Source organism: Artibeus jamaicensis, unplaced genomic scaffold (assembly GCF_021234435.1).
Source record: "Artibeus jamaicensis isolate MK-2021 breed Jamaican fruit bat unplaced genomic scaffold, CSHL_Jam_final contig_233, whole genome shotgun sequence".
Taxonomy (NCBI): domain Eukaryota; kingdom Metazoa; phylum Chordata; class Mammalia; order Chiroptera; family Phyllostomidae; genus Artibeus; species Artibeus jamaicensis.
Window position 1 is genome coordinate 59480382 of NW_026521486.1, and position 21296 is coordinate 59501677.

The window sequence follows — 21296 nt, forward strand, 5'->3', positions numbered from 1 at the left end:
GTACTCTTCGTTCCTGAACATAAATGCAGTGAGACACTACTTCTTAGTCTACAAAGAGAATCCTCGGTCCTTTGCAAGCCTTTAAAAATTTGTATACAAAAATATCCTCAAGACTGCCAGAATAAATAGTCACATTTGGGTCATCCGTTCCATGTCTCTTTTCTGCAGGACTCAATCAGCTGCTGTGGGCAGAGTGCCAATCGTCCCCCGTCCCTTTCTGAGGGTTTCTTCTGAATTTTCTGAAGACGTCTGCTGTATGCTCCAGAAACTGGAGGGGGGAGAAACGCTCTGTGTTTTGCCTGGAGGGTCGCCCCCTGGGACGCCAGGGCCTTGGGCCAAGAGAAACAAGTACTGACCTGCTGCAGCGTCAGGCACAGGCCCCGCCCGGCGGGAAAGGGGCGGAAAGGGGCAAAGTCACAGCAGGGCTGCGAGCCAGGGGCATCGGTTATTTCCACCCCTTGTCAGTGGAAAGGAGCCAAACTAGCTCCTTCGCAAAACCCGTGCCCTGGCTACCTTAAAACCATCAAAAGTTCTTTACACTAATTCTTGCAATAAAGTCTATATATGATTTGAGTGTTTTATTTACTTTCAAGGTTAAAAACCTAAACACTGGTTCCTCGTGCATACGTCACCCTCAGCTTTGACTGACAGCCTGAGTAGAGACACACCACTCTGCTAACTCTGGCGACACTGCTTCTGTCTCGTCCATGACAGACCGGGATCAGCTCGAACATCTCACAGTGGGCGAGTGTGCGTGCTGCCCCCTCCAAGAACCGGGGATAAAGGAGGGTCTCACCGAGTTCTCCTTCAGTTGCAGCCCCTCCCCGTTGGGAAGGGAGGAGCGTCTCTTGGAAGAGTTCCTGTTGGGGGTGGACATAACGGTCCCTGCTTTCTTCTTCACGGTGAGCACTTCGCAGCTGGCTTGGTCCTCATTGTGTGTGCTCTTCCCGGCATTGATAACCCTGGAGAAGAAGCCAGAAAAAGTGTCAGTGATTTCCGAAAACCTGAGAGGTTAGTCTCTGGAGTCAGCCAGCACCGTCTCAACGCCTGGCAACCGTCTCAACTATCATTCCACTTAATGCAAAAGGTCCTTTTGTGTTCCCGAGTAACTGACTTTTTAAAAAATAAAGTTATATGAGCACACATGAAAACATTCACTAAGCCACAGTTCTGAGCTCAGCTCACCTTCACAGGTGTCTGACAGATATGATCAACTGCACTGACCCACTATAGCCAAAAAAAAAAAGAGAAGACAATCAGAAAGAGATCAGCTGGCTCAGGGAATTCTGTTGCATTTCTCCAAGTGATAAAGAGCAAAACCGCCATCAATCTTATCAAAGAGCAAGGCGGTACTTTACAGCACATTGTCAAATGCAGGGGAGCAGGGACTCAGTTTGCTATTGCCTGTCCCCTTTCCCTTTACACAGAGAGAAGTGAACGGACCAAAGGTTCACTCTTGTTACTTTTCACCCTGTCTTTCCTCCTGTGGAATACTCATCACAGTGTGTCACCATGCCAGGTTACAGGACACTGATTTGTACGTGTGGTCACATTATGATGGCACGGCATGTCGACACTTCTTTAGCCTGATTACTAAATGTTTTAAGCACAGGAAAGCTTCCGAAAAACATGCTACATTATTCATATACCTTTTTGTGTATTAGGTGACTGCAGATGGAGCTTGGGTTTCAGCACCGTCTTCTTATTAAGTAATTAAGAAGCAGCTAGAATAGATTTCCCGAAAGAGCTCTCCCTGATGTGCCATTGGCTGAGTTTTCTTTCCAAAACATCAACAGTGTCCTAGTCAGTGACACCATGAGTGTGGAGGATACAGAACTCAGTGGCAGGGAGAGAAAAGATGCTTTTACTTTAAGGTCAGATAAATGAAAATCCGCTCTGTAAGTGTGCTGTGCTCTGCCGCGGCATTAATCTGGCTGTGTTCTCTCCTAACCAGGACGACTGCCTTTAAATGACTTCTTCTTTACTTTTAAATTCTGAAATAATTATAGATTCAGAGAAAATCGCAAAAAATAGTCCTCTACAGATGTACCCTTCACCCAACTTCCCCGACAGACACATTTTACATAACCACACCCGAAACCAAACAAGCAATCGACACGATACAGCACTGTCAACCAGGCTGCAGGTCCACTCGCATCCCAGCACATTCGATGTGAAACGGTCTTTAGTTCCGAAGACTGAACAGATCTCCACGAGCCCACACACACACACACACCACAACCAAACAGGAGACGGAGCACATCGAGATCCGAGCGCCAGGAGACCTACGGGAGTGCGGTTCAATCACTCTTCTGCCAAAGCTTGATAGTCTACGGAGGTGTTTCATACCTTTTAACATATACTTTAAATTTCTTTTTTTTTAAGTGTAAGTATTTTGGAAAAAAGGCAACGATTTGAAAGTTCGTTCTCATCTGTTACATGTGAACACATAGGTGCCAGTTGATTTATTTTGCGCAGCCCTGGCATATACAATAAGCTTTCTAGCCTTCCTCTTTACTTGACCAGTATCACTTGATTGGAAGAAGAACTCAGCCCAAGGGAAGGACGGAAGATGGGTGGGTCAGATCTGTGTGTCTGCAGAGAAGCCCATGGAGCTGGTCCAGGGGGTTGCAGCGGGAGCTCCTAAGACACAACATGCACTTGACTGGAGTCTCCCTTTTACATCCACCCTGAGAGAATAAAACCAGGCAGAAGGAGGTTCAGAAATACCACCTGCCTCTTCTTAGTCACTGGCAGTGATGTCCAAAGCAACGCATTCAGCATGGACTGTTCACTGGATGGGGATGTAACGCCCCCGCGGTCTCCCACAGGAGCACCTTCCCCAGGGACAGCTAGGGAAGTAGAGGTTTGGCTGGGAAAACCAGTTCGTGACAACTGTCCCCTCCGTATTGTCCTCTGTACAACAGCCTGCTATTTCTGGAACTTGACGTCACACAGACCATTGCCTCCTAAACTTATGCTGTAGTCAGGTCTTTTTTTTTTTAAAACCAAAAAAGCATCACTGATCTCCAATAGCTACGTGCCAGGCTGACTCATCTGCCACTGCTCTTTTCCAAGTCAACAAAGCTGCTATAATTACATCAATCACGAAGCACTGTCCCCCGAAAGTGCTTTATTTTTTCTCTCTCTCAGCAGATATTATTAAACTCTGGACTGGACCAAACTTCAGCAAGAGACCCTAGAAACTGTATTTTATGTGCAAGTAAACCAGGGCCCTGGAAGACTGTGACTTGCACAAGGTCACATGGCTGAACACGGCAGGGCTGGGGACACACTTCTGAGGTCCCAGCACTTTCTGCTTCAGCTCTCAATGGTGTTATTTTCCTATTGGGTGTCTAGTCCCACGAGCTCTTGGTGCAGAGGGCTGTACTGCAATGACTCATGAAGCTGGAAAACTACAAGGGAACAATGATGGGTGGCCTTCCTTGGCGATTTCATGTTGAATACAGCTTGTGAGAGACACTAATGAAATACTGCAAAGTCAGAAATGGCAACCTAGGTCTTCCGCCAAGATGGAGGCATAGGTGGAAACACTGCGCCTTCTCGCACAACCAACTTTAAAAACAACAAAGTTTTAGCAACAAAAACGCAGCCAAACCACAGAAAATTGAACTACACGGAAGTTTGACAACAACGAACCCTTCAGCCAAACTGGTCAGAGGGGCAGAGCCAGCAGTAGAGTGGGGTCAGGCAGGAAAGATCTACCGGACCGATCCGGTGCGCAACCCAGGTGCGCCAGCAGCCGTGGGCAGATCCCAGGTGTGGAATAGCGGGCAGACCCACTGAGAGCACAAGGCGGTGCTCTCACTGAGGGCTGACCACGGTCACACATTCGCGCATAGATAAACAGGTGAAGGACCAAGCAGTGAGATAGACCGCGCAGGCCCCAGTGGCAGAAAGTAGCAGAGGGGACCACCATTGTCCCTCTCTGACCCCGCCCCCACATACAGCATCACAACCCAGCGACCTGGGTGGCCCCGCCCTGGTGAACACCTAGGGCTCCGCTCCTCATACATAACAGACATGAACAGACCAAAACAGGGTTCAAGAACAACTCAGAGCCCCAGAGCCGATAAATCTAAATGATGAAGAAATAGCCAAACTTTCAGATGCACAGTTCAAAACACTGGTGATCAGGATCCTCACAGAACTGGTTGATTTTAGTCACAAATTAGAGGAACATATGAAGGCTAAACTAAGTGAAATGAAGGGAAATGCACAGGAAACCAATAGTAATAGAAAGGAAACTGGGACTCAAATCAAAGGAGTGGACAAGAAAGAGGAAAAAAATGACCAAACGGAAAAGGATGAAGAAACAAGAATTCAAAAAAATGAGGAGAGGCTTAGGTACCTTCAGGACATCTTTAAACGTTCCAACATCCGAATTATAGGGGTACCAGAAGGGGAAGAGGAACAGTCAAGATTGGAAACCTTATTTGAACAAATAATAAAGGAGAATTTCCCCAAGCTGGCAAAGGAAATAGACTTCCAGGAAATCCAGGAAGCTCGGAGAGTCCCAAAGAAGTTGGACCCAAGAAGAAACACACCAAGGCGCATCATCATTACATTAGTCAAGATTAAATGAAGGAGAAAATCCTAGAAGCAGCAAGAGCTAAGGGGACAGTCACCTATAAAGGAGTTCCCATCAGACTGTCAGCTGATTTCTCAAAAGAGACCTTACAGGCAAGAAGGGGCTGGAAAGAAGTATTCCAAGTCATGAAATCCAAAGACCTACATCCAACATTGCTCTATCCAACAAAGCTTTCATTTAGAATGGAAGGACAATATAAAGTGCTTCTCAGATAAGGTCAAATTCAAGGAGTTCATCATCACCAAGCCCTTATTATATGAAATGTTAAAGGGACTTACCTAAGAAAAAGATAAAAAAGATGAACAGTGAAAGGACAGTAAACTCACAATCACTAAGAACCACACCTAAAACAAAAGCAAACTAAGCAAACAACTAGAACAGGAACAGAACCACAGAAATGGAGATCACATGGAGGGTTAGCAACAGGGGAGTAGGAGAAGGAGAAGGGGGGAGAAGGTACAGAAAATAAGATAGGGGGAGGGCAAGAACAGTATGGGAAATATAGAATCTAAAGAACTTGAGACACGTGGTCATAAACTAAAGGGGGGGAATGGTGGGGGAAGGGGTGTGCAGGGTGGAGGGGAATGAAGGGGGGAAATAGAACAACTGTAATGGCATAATCAATAAAATATATTAAAAAAAAAAAGAAATGTCAACCTAGTGCAAAGACAGGGGTCCCAATCCTGTAGACCTGTTTGGTCAAATATCTGATTATTATTCAGATGATAAAGCCACAGTAAATTAAAGACTTTGCCCTTTATTTAATTAATTATTTTATTTATTTATTTTTGGAGAGAGGGAGGATGAGAGGGAGAGAAGCATCGATGTGTGGTTGCCTCTCATGCGCCCCCTACAGGGCCTTGGTCTACAACCAGCCAAGTGCCTTGACTGAAAATCGTACCAGGGACCCTTCGTTTCATGGGCTGGCATGCAATCCCCTGAGTCACACCAGCCAGAGGCTGAAGTCTCTGTCTTTAAAAAAAAAATACAACTCTTATCCCATATTTTATATTATTTCACATTCCCTATACCATATAGCTTTAGGAGAAAGTCCTGATTCTTCTCAGTTTCCTCTGCTTTGAAAAGCTTGACCTCTAGTAACTTACTTATTTGATTTTGTTCAAAGGCAAAGGCTTTGTTTACTAAATGTAAATAAGCCCTTTAATTACATATAAGTTGAGGAAAACTTCACTTCCCAAGCTAAGGAGCATCATGCTATCAAAGATTTGATCATTTCTTTCAATGTAACAAGCAGCTGTATCAGCAGCTATGCTCACTCTCGTCCTACGCTCCAGCGTAAAGTCAGCACTTGCTTGAGATCAACGGGAATGACTGTTAGGTGTGCATTCTTTACCTGAACAATACCTACCCGTGATGCTTAACTGTAAGACTTTTAAACAAAATCCTACTTTGGTGGCCTTATTTTCCAACTTCATACAATGCAGGAAAACGGCTTCTCCGATGTTAAACCGGAGGTGACGGAGCACAGTAGCTGAGCACACAGACTAGCTCCCCAGCATGTAGCAACAGAGCAGCTGCTCAACAAATGTTTGTGGAACAAACGAACGGAATCGGGCAGGGATCAGTTCTGCCACTTCCTAGACATGGAGCCGTAACAGTGTCTTACATTTGTTGAGAACCAACTATGTGCCAGAGACTGCTGTTGCATTTTACATTTAGAAATTTAACTCATTTAATCCTCTTGTCAGCTCTACGAGTTAGCCACCATCACTCTCCCCTCTATAAAGACAAGTCACAGCTGGCAAATGGCAGTGTTCTGTCAAGTAACTTACCTTCGGGAAACCTCAGTTCCTTAGCAGTACTTCGTGGATTAAATCCTGGGAGTTGCTAAGGGGTGTTCGTGCGTGTGTATGTGTGTTGAGAAGGGGAGATTTTAGAAATCTGAAACCAGGAAGAAGGCGACTTCGTAATTAGGGTTAAAACTCGGGTGGGAGAAATGTTAGAGGATGAAGGGGAAGGGTAACTCCCGTCTCTTAATACAGAAAGCTCACACCCGGGTCTCTCGACTCTTAAAAAATCATGACACATTTGCCCTGGCAGAGAGACACCATGCAGAGTTACATTCATTAACAGACTGTGTTAACCTACCGACCTACATTCAATTGAACCAAAGCACCTAGATTTTTTTCCTTGTAAAACCAGGTACACTCAGAATTTTAAGTACTTGGAAGTGAAAAATCCTCTGTGTATATCAGATACAGCTTGACGCGATGACCTGGACACCAGGGATGACTGTGGCCGGGACCTGAGGTCATAGCAACAGCAGAACCTATTCACAAAGAGCAAGTGAGTCACTCCATGTCCTGTCACGAGCTTGTGAATCCTGGTTTTCCTTCTTTCTGTTTGTGAAATACTCCAGTCGCAGATTTTTTAAAAATCAGCTTCACCTGAGTTTTAGCAGAAAAGTCCTGCCTTTCATTGCGATGATTAAATCATCAAGTTAATTGTCTTGTCATCTGCTCAAAACCTGAACTACAAGGACACTCTCTGACAATGACACATAGACTGGGCCCCTATTACTAAAGACAGACAAGTAAGTGTTCTCAAGTAGGGAGTCCTTGTCACAAAGGCCACTGGTCCAGAGAACTCACAGTGGAACAGTTTTCCAAAAGGATTTGCAAAAGATAGTCAATCCGCAGAGGACAGTCACAGCTGACATGTTTTGAAGGATGCCCGTGTGTCATGTGCTGTGGTAAGCATTTGGTAGGTGCCAGGCTGGTTCCCAACACGTCCCCCCACCCCCTCCCCACCATGAGGTACTTGGCAGAGTGAGGAAGGCACAAACAGGGGTGACGGTCACACAGACCTAGTCCAAACTGGTCTCCACTAATGACTACCTCTAGCTGTGTGTTCTTGCTCAGGCTGCTTTCTCTCTCTAAAATGGGGATGGTAAAGTCACAATTAACCATAAAAAAGTTGTAAGAATTAAATGATCTAGCATGAAAAGTATTTAACAGTGCCTAGCGTGTAGCGAGCGCTGCACACATATTATTCAATAATAATAATATATCAAATACAAAGCTGTCTACCTGTTCTGTTGGGCCCCGGTAACCTTCCCCAGCCATGCCGGCTCAAAGAGCATCTCCCCCTCCCACCTCCATCAGTACCAGCAGGCACACAGAGCCTTCCGGTGGCACAGCATGACACTCCTTAGAACAGGGACCTTGAGCAAGGCCACCACCGCTCCTCTGAGTCCTCTTCCCAATGTTATTGCAACATGCAACCCACACACGTGAGGGCGAACTGTGCACAGAAAGGCGCTCACAGTTAGAAATGTGCCGCTTCCAGATTCCTCCCCAGACCTGCCCGAGGATGCTGTCTCTGGGCCCGGAGGCTCCCGGACTCAGAAGCTCTAGTCCCAGACTCACAGGAAAAGACCAAATAGAGAATTATATTTGTTTTAATTGGGTGGGGGTTTGTAGCTGTTGTTGTTGTTGTTATACTGCTTATTTTTTAAAGAAAATAAAAATCTGAACAGCTAGGCTACTAAAAAGTTTAGACTAAGTGTCAATACTTCTAAGCAGGAAGGAATGACACAAGGTAAGAAAGAGGAAGTGCTTTACAAAGGTCCTGAGAGCATAAGATATGCTGATTCAGGCACAACTGAGAAGCAGAGGGCAATAAAGCTGTAGGGATCGAGAGAGGTGCTAAATGAATCATTTAGGGAAGACCAAATACGGCTATCAATTATTAAAATTCTCTTTTCTAGGTAACCTCTTAGGCAATGTGTCTTGCGATTCTCTGAGATGGTTAATGACCACCTGGATGGGCTGGAACCGAAGGACAACTTAATTCCTAGGCCCAAGGGAGTTAATAACCTCTCTTCCTCCATGTACTGGAAAACCACAGGTCTGACTAGGACCCCAAGCCTTTAATAACAGCCATCAGCAAAAGCAGCCAGACATCCATCATGGATAACCACTTCTCCCAGACAGTTTCAGCCACCTAGTTGAAAAGGCAGGATAAACACAGGCTGGGAAAAGACCACAAAACTGCAGGGCTTCTCCCATCACGCAGATTTACACCTTCTGGGTGTCAGGCTCTGTCTGTGGCTGATGGAGGGATGTGACCAATCAGGGGCTGCAATCCGGGGCAGCAGGGTCCACATTCAGCCCAAACAACAAACCAAGAAACAAGCAGAACAGGAACAGAATCACAGGTATGGAGATCATTTGGAGGGTTATCAGCTGGGAGGGGCAAGGGGGAGAATGAGGAAATGGTTCAGGGATTAAGAAGCAAAACTGGTAGGTACAAAACAAACAAGAAGATATCAAAAATAGTCTAGGATATGGAGAAGACAAAGAACTTATATGCACGACCCATGAAAATGAACTAAGGGGGGGCAACTGCTATTGGGAATGGGGGTACTGGGTAGAGGGCATCAAAGGGGGAAAATTGGGACAATTGTAATAGCATAATCAGTCAAATGTATTTTTACTAAAGTGTCACAGATGAGGTAGCATCATGCTCAGTCGTGTGGAATAAGGGAGGAAATCGGCAGTCAGAGGAAAAATGAGGAAGGACTGACTCCCCAAGCACAGGAACAGCAAGTACAGGGTGATGTGAACTTGGTAAAGAGGGGATGGATGAGACCTAAGTGCAGACTGCTCAGGGATCTACATCAGAGCCTGACCAGGAATTTCTATGGGAACTTGATCCTGCAGAGCCCATGAGCGAAGGGAAGAGTCTAAGAATGCCTAAACATAGGACTGGTGTGATCAAAACGATTTAGGAAAATAAGAACAGTGGTCTAACAGAGGACAGATTATAGAGGATAAATGACAAAAGTAAAGACATCAGTGAGGGTCTCGTGTAACAGTTCTGGTGACGAGGAGGCTGTGAACCAATCGACAGCTCTGGGTGGAGAGAAGAGAGGGTTTGAGAGGAGGTGAATGAACCGAATAAAACCTGCCTGACATGGGTGGTGGGGCCGAGAGGAGCAGGGAGGGTGGCTCTCCAGTTTCTATTGGCAGAAAGAGCCGATGAGAAACACTGACTATATAGGGAGATGAGGAAATGCAACAGGTCTTCAAGGCAGGCAGTTCTGTGGCATGAGATCACGAGATAGGTTTTAGGTCAGTGAACAGAAGTTCCAAGCCTCCAGAAACTGCAAAGGCAGTGGCAGCCAACTGCACTAACAAGGATAGGTTTTAGTCAGTGAACATTCCACCCAAAACAAGTGGCAGCCAACTGCAGCTGAACAAGGTCAGCGAACCAGCCCCCCAGCCAAATCCAGGCCGCAGCCTGTGTCTGTAGGGCCCCCAAACTAAGAATGGTTTTGATTTGTTGGGAGAAAAAAAAATCATAAGACTATTTCACGAAAATTACATTAAAATTCAAATTTCAGTGTCCATAAAGTTTCATTGGAATACAGCCTCATTCGTTCATGCACATCTTGCCTGTGATGGCTTTCCCAGTACAATGGCAGAGTTGGCAGTTTTGACATGGACTGTCTCGTTCACAAAGCCTGTACCACGCACTAAAACTACATCTTTACAGAAAACGTGTGCTGACCCCTGAACGTACCAATTGAGCTGCACTCTCTGAAACCTGTTTCAGTCCAGAAAAGTCCAGCCACTGTTAATATAACGAGAATGGTTTGTGTGGCATGACTGTAACCTGGCAGCCAAGGAGAGTGGACTGGAATGTGCACGTGTGAACAATGATGACTTCACTGTACTTACTAGTCGGTGGGGTAAGTCGATGCCATTGAGAGAGCATGTGTTCTGTGAGGCCGTTACAACAAAACGACTGAGCGAGTAGAGCAATGAATCTGCGTCAAGTTTGGTGCTAAGCTTGAACCTTTCTCCACATAAACCATTTGGATGGTTCGGAAGGCTGCAACTGTGGGCAACTGGAGGTTGGCAGCTTCATCATGACAGTGCTCCTGTTCATGCATCATGTCTCATGCAGTTTTTTTTGGCCAAACATCAAATCACCCAGGTGACTCAGCTCCCTTATAGCCCAGATTTAGTGCCCCTTGACTTCTGGCTTTTCCCAAACTTAAAATCACCTTTGAAAGGGAAGAGATTTCAAACCATCAATGAGATTCAGGAAAATATGATGGGGCAGCTGATGGCGATTGAGACACCTGTGTGAGGTCCCAATGTGCCTGCTCTGAAGGTGATGAAGGTGTCATTGTCCTATGTGCAACATTTCTCATCTCTTGTATCTTTTCAATAAATGCTCCTATTTTTCATATTACATGGCTGGGTTCCTTCTGGACAGACCTCGTACTTTGCTGCTAGCATTTGGTGGCCACTGATAGCATCTACCCACCATACCAATATCACTGAATAACTTAAGATCAAAAAATATAAACACCAAAGATCAAAAGGAGATACAGTGTTGCTCTGCAGCTCTCCCCACACATACGTCAATGTTTTCTTCTCCTTATCAGCTGCTTAGAGATAAGTTTTTAACATAGTAGAGATAAAACTTGAACAACTGCCTCTGGGCATTTCCTTTCAGTTATTGTCTGGGTCCTCTTGTGAAAACAATTAATTTCACCAAAGTCCAACTTCCGTATTTAAATAAGGAAGTCTGCGCTCTTTCAGAGGCTGCACAAATTCCCACATGAGGCCACAGTGCTCCTCTGTTGGGGCCAAGTGAAATGAAAATAAAGGCCTTCCGCCCCACCCCCGAACACTTAAAACTTGGTAGTTTTACACTAAATAAAGCAGAAAAATACTTTTTGTCAGTTCAGAGCAATACTACTTGCACGTAGCTGTCAACTTCTATTGGCAGTGACGGGGGGAAAGGCAAATGCTGGAAGCTCCTGCATTTCTACGCGTAAGGCTTCCTCTCCTTACTCACCAGATGTGTCCCTTCCATCAGCAACGTGAGGGGTGCATTTTTAAAAAACAAAGTGAAAGCCAATTTCAAATGTGTAATTTAAAAAATGTGCACTTTAAAAAGCCTGAAACTAATGAAATGAAAGCAAAAGATAAAAGATCATCTCAAAGGACATCAAATAAGAATCAGCAATTTCTTTTTTAAAAATCCAGCTACAACCTTAGCTCTTCCCCTGCTCTGGGACAAAGACAGGTTTAGGCAATCTATGGCTCCGACATTTTCCTTTTTAGCCTTAAAGCACAGGTGGCCAACACCAGGCCCACGGGCCAGATCCGACCCTCCACCTTGTTTGATGCAGCCCAGCACCTGTTTTCCACCCGGTGGCAGCACCAAGCTCTCCCTTAACTGTTAAGGAGTAGCTCCATGTATACAGTCCTAAAAATTACATTCGGCCCTTTGCAGGCAACTGCGAGGCTGATGTGGCCCCCGGTGAAAATGAGTCTGACACCCCTGCCCTAGTGCCTCAGTTTCTCATCAGTAAAATGGGAGTGATTAGCAGTACTTTCATTACTGGGTAGTTATCTGACTGCTGGAAAACCAAACTGTTTTAAGCACGGTGCACCTAACAAGGCTGCTAATGCTTGTAACCCTGAACCCGAGAATGGGGGAGTCATCATGCTCATTTTCTTCATTTTATAGGCCCCAACAATATCATAGGCAAAATCACTCAGTCAAACATCTGAGACAAGCCATTCTGGCATTTTCCCATAGCAACTGAGGTTTGAAAAAATGCATTGTGCTCACAAAAACGATGCTCTTGTAATTGCACAACAGCCTGTAAGCAGAACACAGGTATCGCCAGCAGGAACTGTGATGTGTTGCACGGTTCCAGCACATTTTCCCAAGGCAAGCGCGGTGCTACAGCAGGTGTACGCAAGAGCCATACTTAATTTCCCCCTCATTACTTTAGTCTTTTTTTTAAACACATGCTTTATTTTAACTGAAAACAATCTGTTTTGGAAAATCTTCACCCCTGTCAATAACTTGTAGAGAAAGTCTGTCTTGTTTCTCAATTTAAGCCTGAACGATATAAAAAGTAGCCCTTTGGAAGCTGGCTGTTATCTGATCTAACGTTTTTTTGTTGTTGTTGTTTTTTTACCTTTGTGCTCAGACCCAGATCAAATCTCACTTAACAATCGAAGTCTCCCTAGTTTACAAGGAAAAGAATGAGCCAGTTTCAACGGAGGCCTCAGAAGGGCCAGCAACGGAGGGTAACTGATCCCTCCACCCTCAGAAAGCTAGAAGGTACGATGAGACCGCTTTGGCCTTGTAGAAGGAAAATGCAGGGCAGAATGTAATCTATTTTAAACTAGATGTCCAATATTATCCCTAAATAAAAAGAACAAGGCAGGCCCCTAATATACTTCAGTGACTCAAAGATAGGTCTCCCTGGTGCTGTTTGCTGGTGTTGGCTATGCTCTCTGCAACCTCAAATCACACAGGAGGAGTGGGCACGCAGGCAGCGTCGCTGAATGAACGAACAGACGAATTCACGTCCTCCCACAGGGGAGCCGAGAGTAATGACTGAGTTCTAACCCGGCCTGTTTGTTTCTTAAAGCATAAAAGCCATCGGTCAGCTTCAAGAAAAATCAGTCTACGTTCCAAAAGAAAAATATATTTCATAACAAGCACTACTGAGGCCGGAAGCAGGGAGTGTGAAGGGAGCCCCAAACATGTGCAGCAGAGCAGGGGCTGACGTCAGAGGCCAGCACCTCTCTGGGTGGAGTCTTCATCTGAACTCCACCATCTGCCTGCAGCCAAGGACTCACTCGGCGGCAGTGCTCTGTTAACAGGGAATGCCCACCGAAAAGGGCCGGGCGGGCCAGGGCGGCCCCCCCAACGCGGAAACACTGCTGTGCAGCAGGGAAAAGCCAGAGGCCCGTGGGGGACCCAGAGGTAGCGGACAGGCAATTCCGACACCATCAGTGTAAAGCTGCACCCCAAAGCAGTGAATTAATTTTTAAAAGTGGGAATTCTCTTCCTTGAAACATCCAAAAGCTGGTTTGTCATCTTTCATGGATACTCTGAGGATCCCCGCATTGAATGAGAAGGTTCTAAAAATTCTTTTCCAACAGTTGCGTCTATAATTGTCCCCACCCTCACTTCCAGTTAATGCAAAACTTCAACTTGCCTTCAGAGCTAAAACTGATTTACATGGAACACAGCCTCAAAGCAGTACTTGTCTTGCTCAGATAATTCTCTGATACCTGCTAAATCATATTTGACTTACAGCAAACTGAAATGGAAATACGATTAACTGAAACTTCCTATCCCAACCAGCCATTCAGTGTGGGGGCTGCAAGTGAGCCTCAAACACTGCTGTTCCCTGAGGCTCCCAATCTGGCTTTTTTTCCTGCCCAACTTTCCCTGGGGGCTCCTCCCAGTTTCCCAGGCAGCATCTAAGATCTAAGCACTAAGCACGTCTGGCCACATCTCCAGCACAGATCCCTGGGGTGTCTGACCTGCATTTCTGACTGCCCCCAGAAGACCTGCATTTGCATACGGCACCACTGCAAGCTGCCCAAACTTGTACTCACTCTTCCTTCCTCCTGCTATCCACCTCTGTCTCCAATAAAACATTCCTTCTGGTGCTCCTGCCCTGGTGGATCAGGAATTCCAAGGAACATCCCCTGTGCCAGCCTCTCGCCCTCACCCACATCTAGTCAGTAGGTCCTCCTTCACAACTAGAACTAGAACCCTCCACATCCCAAGCCTTATTCAGGCCTCCGTCACATCCTCCAAGCGCCACTGCGCAAACCTCCGTCCTCATTGCGCCCCATACACACAATAAAGCCGTACACTGTGGCCAGACTGACCCTTCCCAATCAGGAATATGGCCCCCTCTCTCATCATCTCTCTCTTCAAAGAGACTCCAGTGATTTCAGATTAAAATGTGAACTCCTTCGCCTGCCACACAAGGGTCTTCATGATCTGGCCCCTCTCCACGTCCTCAGCCTCCCCGCCTGTCCTGCTCACGCCCTCTGTCCTCAGCCACAGAACACAGCCCATGGTCTATGGAAAGTGGTGTTAAATGCACGATCGCCTCACACAGGTCCTTCCCTCTGCCCAGAATGACCTAACTCCCTCTTGTCTGACAAATGGCCCCTGTCCTTGATTTCTCAGTTTCAGCACCACTCTTTTAAGGTTGCTTTATTGTAGTTTTTAACCATTAGGTACTTAGTGGTCACTCTGATAAAAAACAACCAGAAACCTGGACTAGTTTCCTAGCTGTACCGCTTACTAGTCGTGTGACTTGGGTACGTTACTTTCTAAAACTCAAGTTCCTTTAGTATCCGCTCGGGGTACCGTGTCGATTAAGAAAATGAACGAATGGGAACTCCTCGGTGAAGACCTGGCAGAGACACGCTGCATCTGTTCGGACCCTCTTCCTCGTAGACATGGTCTCTGCCTCCTGCCCCCCCCCCCCCACCGCACTCACGGAGCTGCTCCCTGGCCTCAGCCCATTTGTCTAGAGCGGGCCACCTGACCCTAGTTGAGCCATTAGGGCCGTTCCATGGAAAATGAAGGAGAGAAAAAGGCAGGTGGGAGAGAGAGACAAATAAGAAATGATGAAGGAAAGCAGGAGGAAGCAGATTGTGTAAGAGAATCTCAGTTCTAACCGTTCCCAAGAGCCATTTAGCCTTGGAACACAGGGTAACCCCAATACTATATAATAAATTCCCCTTGGGTGGCTGTCAATTGCTGGTTGAATCTAACGACACCCAACTCCCATACATAGCTATTTGTACTATTAGTACAGTAATAAGTACGTAGCTGAAAGGCAGAGGTAGAATCTTGTTTGATGTTGTATTCTCAGACTAGTGTAGCACCTGATTCACACAGCAGGCAGTCAGATATCTACTGAATGAAAGGCTGACCTTAGTTCTCCCCTCAATAGGAACTGAGGGTTAAAATTCTATCACAAGCTCAAGAATCTCTAGATACCCGTCCTAAGCAGCAAAAGACACACCTTGAAAAAAGAAGCAAAATTTTGACAGTTACGACCAGAAGGAGCCCCTGAGATAGACTTCCAAGAGTCACTGGTCAGGTTTACACAGTCCCCTCAGTATCTTTAATCTTTGACTTGTTCTAATTAGCTGAGCTAATCAATGTTTATTGGGAGGGCTGTTTCTTAAACCTGTAGTTTACGAATACATAATATAAACAAATATAGAAAACTATTCCTGAAGCTTACCATAAGCAGACAGTAAAATGTTCAGTTATTAGAAATTTACCAACGGAAGAGAACTAGTCACTGTTCCCCAGCATGACCCTGCCTACAGAGAGTCTTTCATGAGTCTCAGGAATTGCTGGAAATTCCACACACTTGAAATGAGCTGTTTACCTGCTGACTGCATTTCAATCTAGAGAATAAAATAGATGCCACTGTTCTCGAGTCCTGGCTATTGAAAGAAATAGGCTCTAAATGGCTGAGAATGAATTTTAATAGCGGAACCAGATCCATGACGGAGGAAATCAGGAGGAAGAATTTTTCTTCGTGAACAGAGTCCTGAGCCTGATTTTCATTTCATTATATTTCTGAATCGTACATATTTCTGTGTGCTGGCTGCAACATATCCTTTCTGCATGGCCACTAAGTAGGAATTCATCAATAAATAGAAATAGTGCAAAATTCTTACATCCTACATTTTCAAAATACTTTCTAACTCACTAATGCATTTCTAAAGGGCTACAGTCCAAAAAGCTTGTGAAATAGATAGATAACTGATTAACTTAATGTACATTCCAACCAAAACATGAGACGCACTTATAGGCTTAACTGGAAATTTTACTAAACCATAAACTAATTAAGCACAACACGGAATAACTAAAAATGACACTGTGGAAAACATCATTTTCTGTGGAAAATGTCATGTCAGAAAATGACATTTAGAATTCCAACCTCTGTTGTTTATAATGGTTTTCAACCTTTGTGTACCTGAATGTCCCTTACTAAATCACTGGGTCCCACTCTCAGAGATTCTGACTCAAACAGATTGAAGGTAGGACCTGAAAAAAGCCCTCGAAAGGTGGTGATTCTTTTGACTTTCTAGTGACAGGCAGCAGCTCTGGCCTAGAGGACACACAGCCCCTCCGGTGAGGCCAGGGACTGGAATTCCCTTCAGTGGGGGATGGGCACCCTGAGCTACAGAAGAGTATGTGATACGGGTTTACCAGCCACTGGTGCTGGTTAATATTGCTGGAGTCCAAGTGCAAGAGGCTTCTAGAGAAGGAAAGGGGACCCCAGAGAGGCATGGAGTTATGGTGGCAGGAACATGAACTGGAGGCGGGTCGCTGTGAGTGTGGCAGGGACGTGACAGGAGCCATGGGGACCCTCAGTGACTGAGCTAAGGGGGGGGGGGTGCTGCGGAGTCGCTGGCTGCAGGGGGAGTGGGTGTGCACAGTGGTGGCTCAGAGTCTGCCACACATGGGACTTACATCGGAAATGACTGGCAACAAAAACAGAATGGTAAGAGGAGGTGGAGGAGGGAAAGGCTACCCAATGGTGAAAGTGGGGGCAATACAAAGGGGTGAAGGCCATTCTAATTACTTAGTATATCGAACCTGGAAGGTAAATCTTCTGGGGGTAACTATTCTTTTAGCAAAGATAACTATAAACTATACATATTCCAAATTATTAACTACAAGATACTTTTCACCATAGAGAAAAATGACTAGTATAACACTTGTCAATACTTTAAAACTTAATCGTACATCATCTCATTTGAGCTCCCAAACAGTAAGGCAGATGGGAAAGGTGGTACTCATCCCATCAAAAACAAAACTGAATCGGAAAGTGGACTCAATAACCTGGGTTCACACAGCGACTCGGTGGTAAAGCCAAAGTGAGATCCCCATCTGACTCCAAAGTCCATCTCCACAACTCCCCTCCACTGCACAGAAAGGTCCAGAAGTAAAACCTGAGGTCCACTGGCGTCACCGCAACCAAGGCCATGAGGGGTTAAGGGAAAGCGTCAGGTGCTAAGAAAAGGTCAGGTGTCGACCAGATCTGGCATTTGAGAAGTTGTCCGTAAGGACTATATAAAATCCAAAGCACTAAAATGCTCTTCTTTTCCAGAGGGAAAAAAAGGTTGGAAGGTGATAAAACGCACTGAGGCTGAATTTACTTGGATCCAAGGAAGTATTTCACTTGTCGGTCTTTTTTATGAATAGGCAAAGAAAAAAACTTAGTACAGCATCCATACCTCTCCAAAAACAGGCTGTAACTCTAATCCACAGGGCAAACCATCAACTGCTCCAAGCAGTCTCTCCCAAATTCCCAGAAAGCACAAAGAGCCATTTATAGAGTAACCTGAACAACGCACCACAACTTTTAATGAGCTCCAAAGCTGCAGAGACGTTTCAAATTTTTCATGCAGGTGTAACTGTAGTCAAAGATTTACAGATAATTTATAGTTTCACACTTTTGTATTATTCTTTGAAACTCAGACTTAAATTAACTCCTGGTGAGCAGAAATTTTACTGAACACGTTGCAAACAGAAGTTTTTTGTTGTTGTTTTAAATCTGCATCGTTACACAATCCCCAGTATACGGTAAATGAAAGAAAGCATTATTAGACTGTCTTTTGTGTAAGAGAAAAGAATGTGCACACTTGCAAGTAAAGAAACTGAAAAGAATACACTAGGAACCATTAAAAACACACCTGCAGGGGCTACGTGTGGGAGGGTGGGGTAAAGAGGAATATGGAAGTATTTTTCAAAGTATGTGTGTGTTTTTGAAGAAATTATTTTGACTTTTGCAAATTAAGTAAAAAATGAAAACACAAACCATATAGTTGAAAACAAACTCAAGCTGCATATCAGGTTGGTAATAAAATCATACAGGATATTTATTTCAAGTGGCTTTTGAACAGAGGGGATATAAAGGAAAACCCTCTGCAAATTTTTTTTTTAAATTTGCTCTGCAGTTTTTCTGTTAAGAAGCAGAAATATTGGTACTGAAATTTTGCAACTATGTTATATATAATATCAGAATACAGAAAACATCAATGTTACTTAGTACGACCCATGATTTTTAATGTAAGCCAATAAAAAATATGTTAAATTCAAGTTAAGAAAAATCTTATGTTAAATTTGAGTTGGAAATACCAACAGGAACACAACCGTAGGAACACAGATTTCATAACTCTGTCCCCCTTTAAGGGCCGGGTGGCAACTACACGCCGGAGTGTGAACACTGCAGGCACCCAGACCACGGTTTCTAAATGCTGTTCCCACTGAAGGAAACCAGGCCTTTGGGAAAACGGCCGATTCTCGCTATCAGTCAGTAAAGTACAAGGTGCATCAGAGGCAGCTTTTTGAGCTGGGAAGCAAGGACAACAAGATAATAAGGAGCTATAACTGGTTAACTTTGAGATAATCTAAGCATCAAAAAGGGACAGATTTTTTTTTTACGCAGAACAAAAAATCCTAAATCCACAGTGAGTTAAGAAGGAAACTAACATTAAAAATGACTATTATGCTACAGACTTATTTTGAAAACTGATAATTAAAGGGAAATTAAATGATCCTGTATTTTTAAGAAAAAAACTGTAATTCACTTCTAGTTAATAAAGAAAAAAAATTCCTTACAGAAAAATGCCATAAAGTACATGGAATAATTACCATTAGAAAACATTTATTTGGCAGCACCAATGATAGAGCAGGTTTGGGGAAGGACCATCAACGATGCCAAAAACTGCAGGTGAATGACCACTGGCAAAACATGGTGCTCAAGTGTCGCCTTGAGAACTGCATGCTCACGTTCCTGGGATAAACACACCGTTACAGGACAAAGACGGGACGACTAAGTGACCAGAGGTGTATGAGTGGGACGACCTGCCATCATACGGCTCCTGCTGTGATGCAATATGAAGCTCAGGGTCACCAATAAAGTGTCCTTCCCACTCTAACCTTGACTTCGGGCATGAATTCCAGTTTACTGAAATAAAGGGATGGGGAATCTGCTTAGACACCACAAGCAAAGGAAAAAACAGGACATCTCGTAGACATCTAGTTGGGTATCTTCAAAAACTCAACCAAATGAGAAAAACGCCATAAAGAACATGACTGGTACAGTGGGGAAAAAGTAGTAAATGTGGACCACGTGCTAGACATTTTTGAAGTAATGGGAAGGTTCTTGGTGGTAATAATGATTTTGTGCAAGGAGAATGTGCTGTTCTTAGATGATTCCAATGGAAATATTTAGGGACAAGGCATTTTTAAGAGAGAGGAAAAATGTATATATATAAAGCAAACTAGCAAATTGTTAATAAACTGAGAATCTAGGTAAAAAGTCATTTGGGTATTCACTGAATTAGTCTTTCAAGATGTGTGTGATGTTTGTTACAATAAAAAGTTGAGAACAGAATCTATATCCTGCTTTAACCCTCTGAGGACATGCAAGCTTTCACAGATGCATACAATAAAATGGGGGGAAAAAACACAAATATGTAAAACTCAAGATAACGGAAAAAAGAATAAAATGAAAGATCAAGGATGGAAGGCGTTTAAATGCCCATAGACTTCCTATAGTTTACACACACATTCCAGTGAAGCCTCTTTAGTTTCCTGGCTGCCACGCCAGGAAAGAAATTACGGTCACTGCCACAGTCTTCCATCGTCTACAGGTGGTTGGGTCTGGAGGAAAGCGGAGCTGGCTCAGAAGGAAATTTCTCTGCCCAGGGTCTTCCTGGGGGGAAGACTTGCTGACACAGTGAACATTCTCATCTTTGTTCCTACGGCAAATGCGAGGGGGAGGGAGGCTATTTCTCTTACTGTCTGTCTATCTGACCTAAGTGATGGTTCCAAAGTCAAGTGCACTGAAAGCCTGAGTTGGGGAGTAGGGATGAGGAATATGGACAAAGTTCACAGAGTATTTACAGAAATGGATGGACTGCATATCATTCAAATTAACTTTCACAAATGCTATGTGGTCCAGAAGGCCTTTTGATAAAAATCTGGGCAGCAAACAACAGATACTGGCAAGGATTTGGAGAAAAGGGAACCTCTGTGCACAGCTGGTGGGGGTGCAGACTGGTACAGCCACTGTGGAAAACAGTACAGAAGTTCCTCAAAAAATTAAAAATGGAACTGCCTTTTGATCCAGAGATTCCACCTCTGGGTATATATTCGAAGAAACCTAAAATGCTACTATTTAAAAGACTACATGTGCACTGCAGGGTTATGTACAGTAGCCAGGCTATGGAACCAGACCTAGTGCCCATTAATAAATGAGTGGATAAAAAAGTACTGATACATATACGTGATGGAATATTACTTGGCCACAAAAATGAACAAAATCTTATCATTTGTGACAGCATGGATGGATGGACCTAGAGGGTATTATGCTAATGAAACCAGTCAGAGAAAGACAAATAGCATATGATTTCACTTATACGTGGAATCTAAAGAACAGTATAAACGAACAAACAAAACAGACTCACAGAGAATAGGCTGAGGGCTGCCAGAGGTAAGGTGGGCTGGGGAATGGGTGAAAAGGGTGAAGGGATTAAAACGTGCTAATTGGCAGCCACAAAGTTGTCACAGGTAGTAAAGTACAGCCTTGGGAACATACTTAGATATATTGTAGTAAGTATGAATGGTATCATGGGGGTACTGGAAATATTGGGGGAAACATCATAAATTATATAATTGACCACTATATTGTATATGTAAAATTAATGCAAAATAATATTGAATACATACTGTAATTGAAAAAAATTAATTCAAAAAACTCTGGGCAGCAAACAAAAAAATTGAGCAAACAAAAATTAAAAATTCATGTTCTGTTTGTTGATCATGAACA

General features: G+C 44.3%; 1 protein-coding gene across 1 annotated transcript in view; it reads right to left on the reverse strand.

Annotated features, from left to right (window-relative positions):
* Positions 1 to 21296, reverse strand: part of PPM1H (protein phosphatase, Mg2+/Mn2+ dependent 1H) — a 246962-nt gene that overhangs the window by 148083 nt on the left and 77583 nt on the right. Inside the window, exon 2 of the mRNA XM_053661658.1 lies at positions 797 to 962. Coding sequence (XP_053517633.1) covers positions 797 to 962 — 166 coding nt within the window. The remainder of the gene's footprint in view (positions 1 to 796; positions 963 to 21296) is intronic.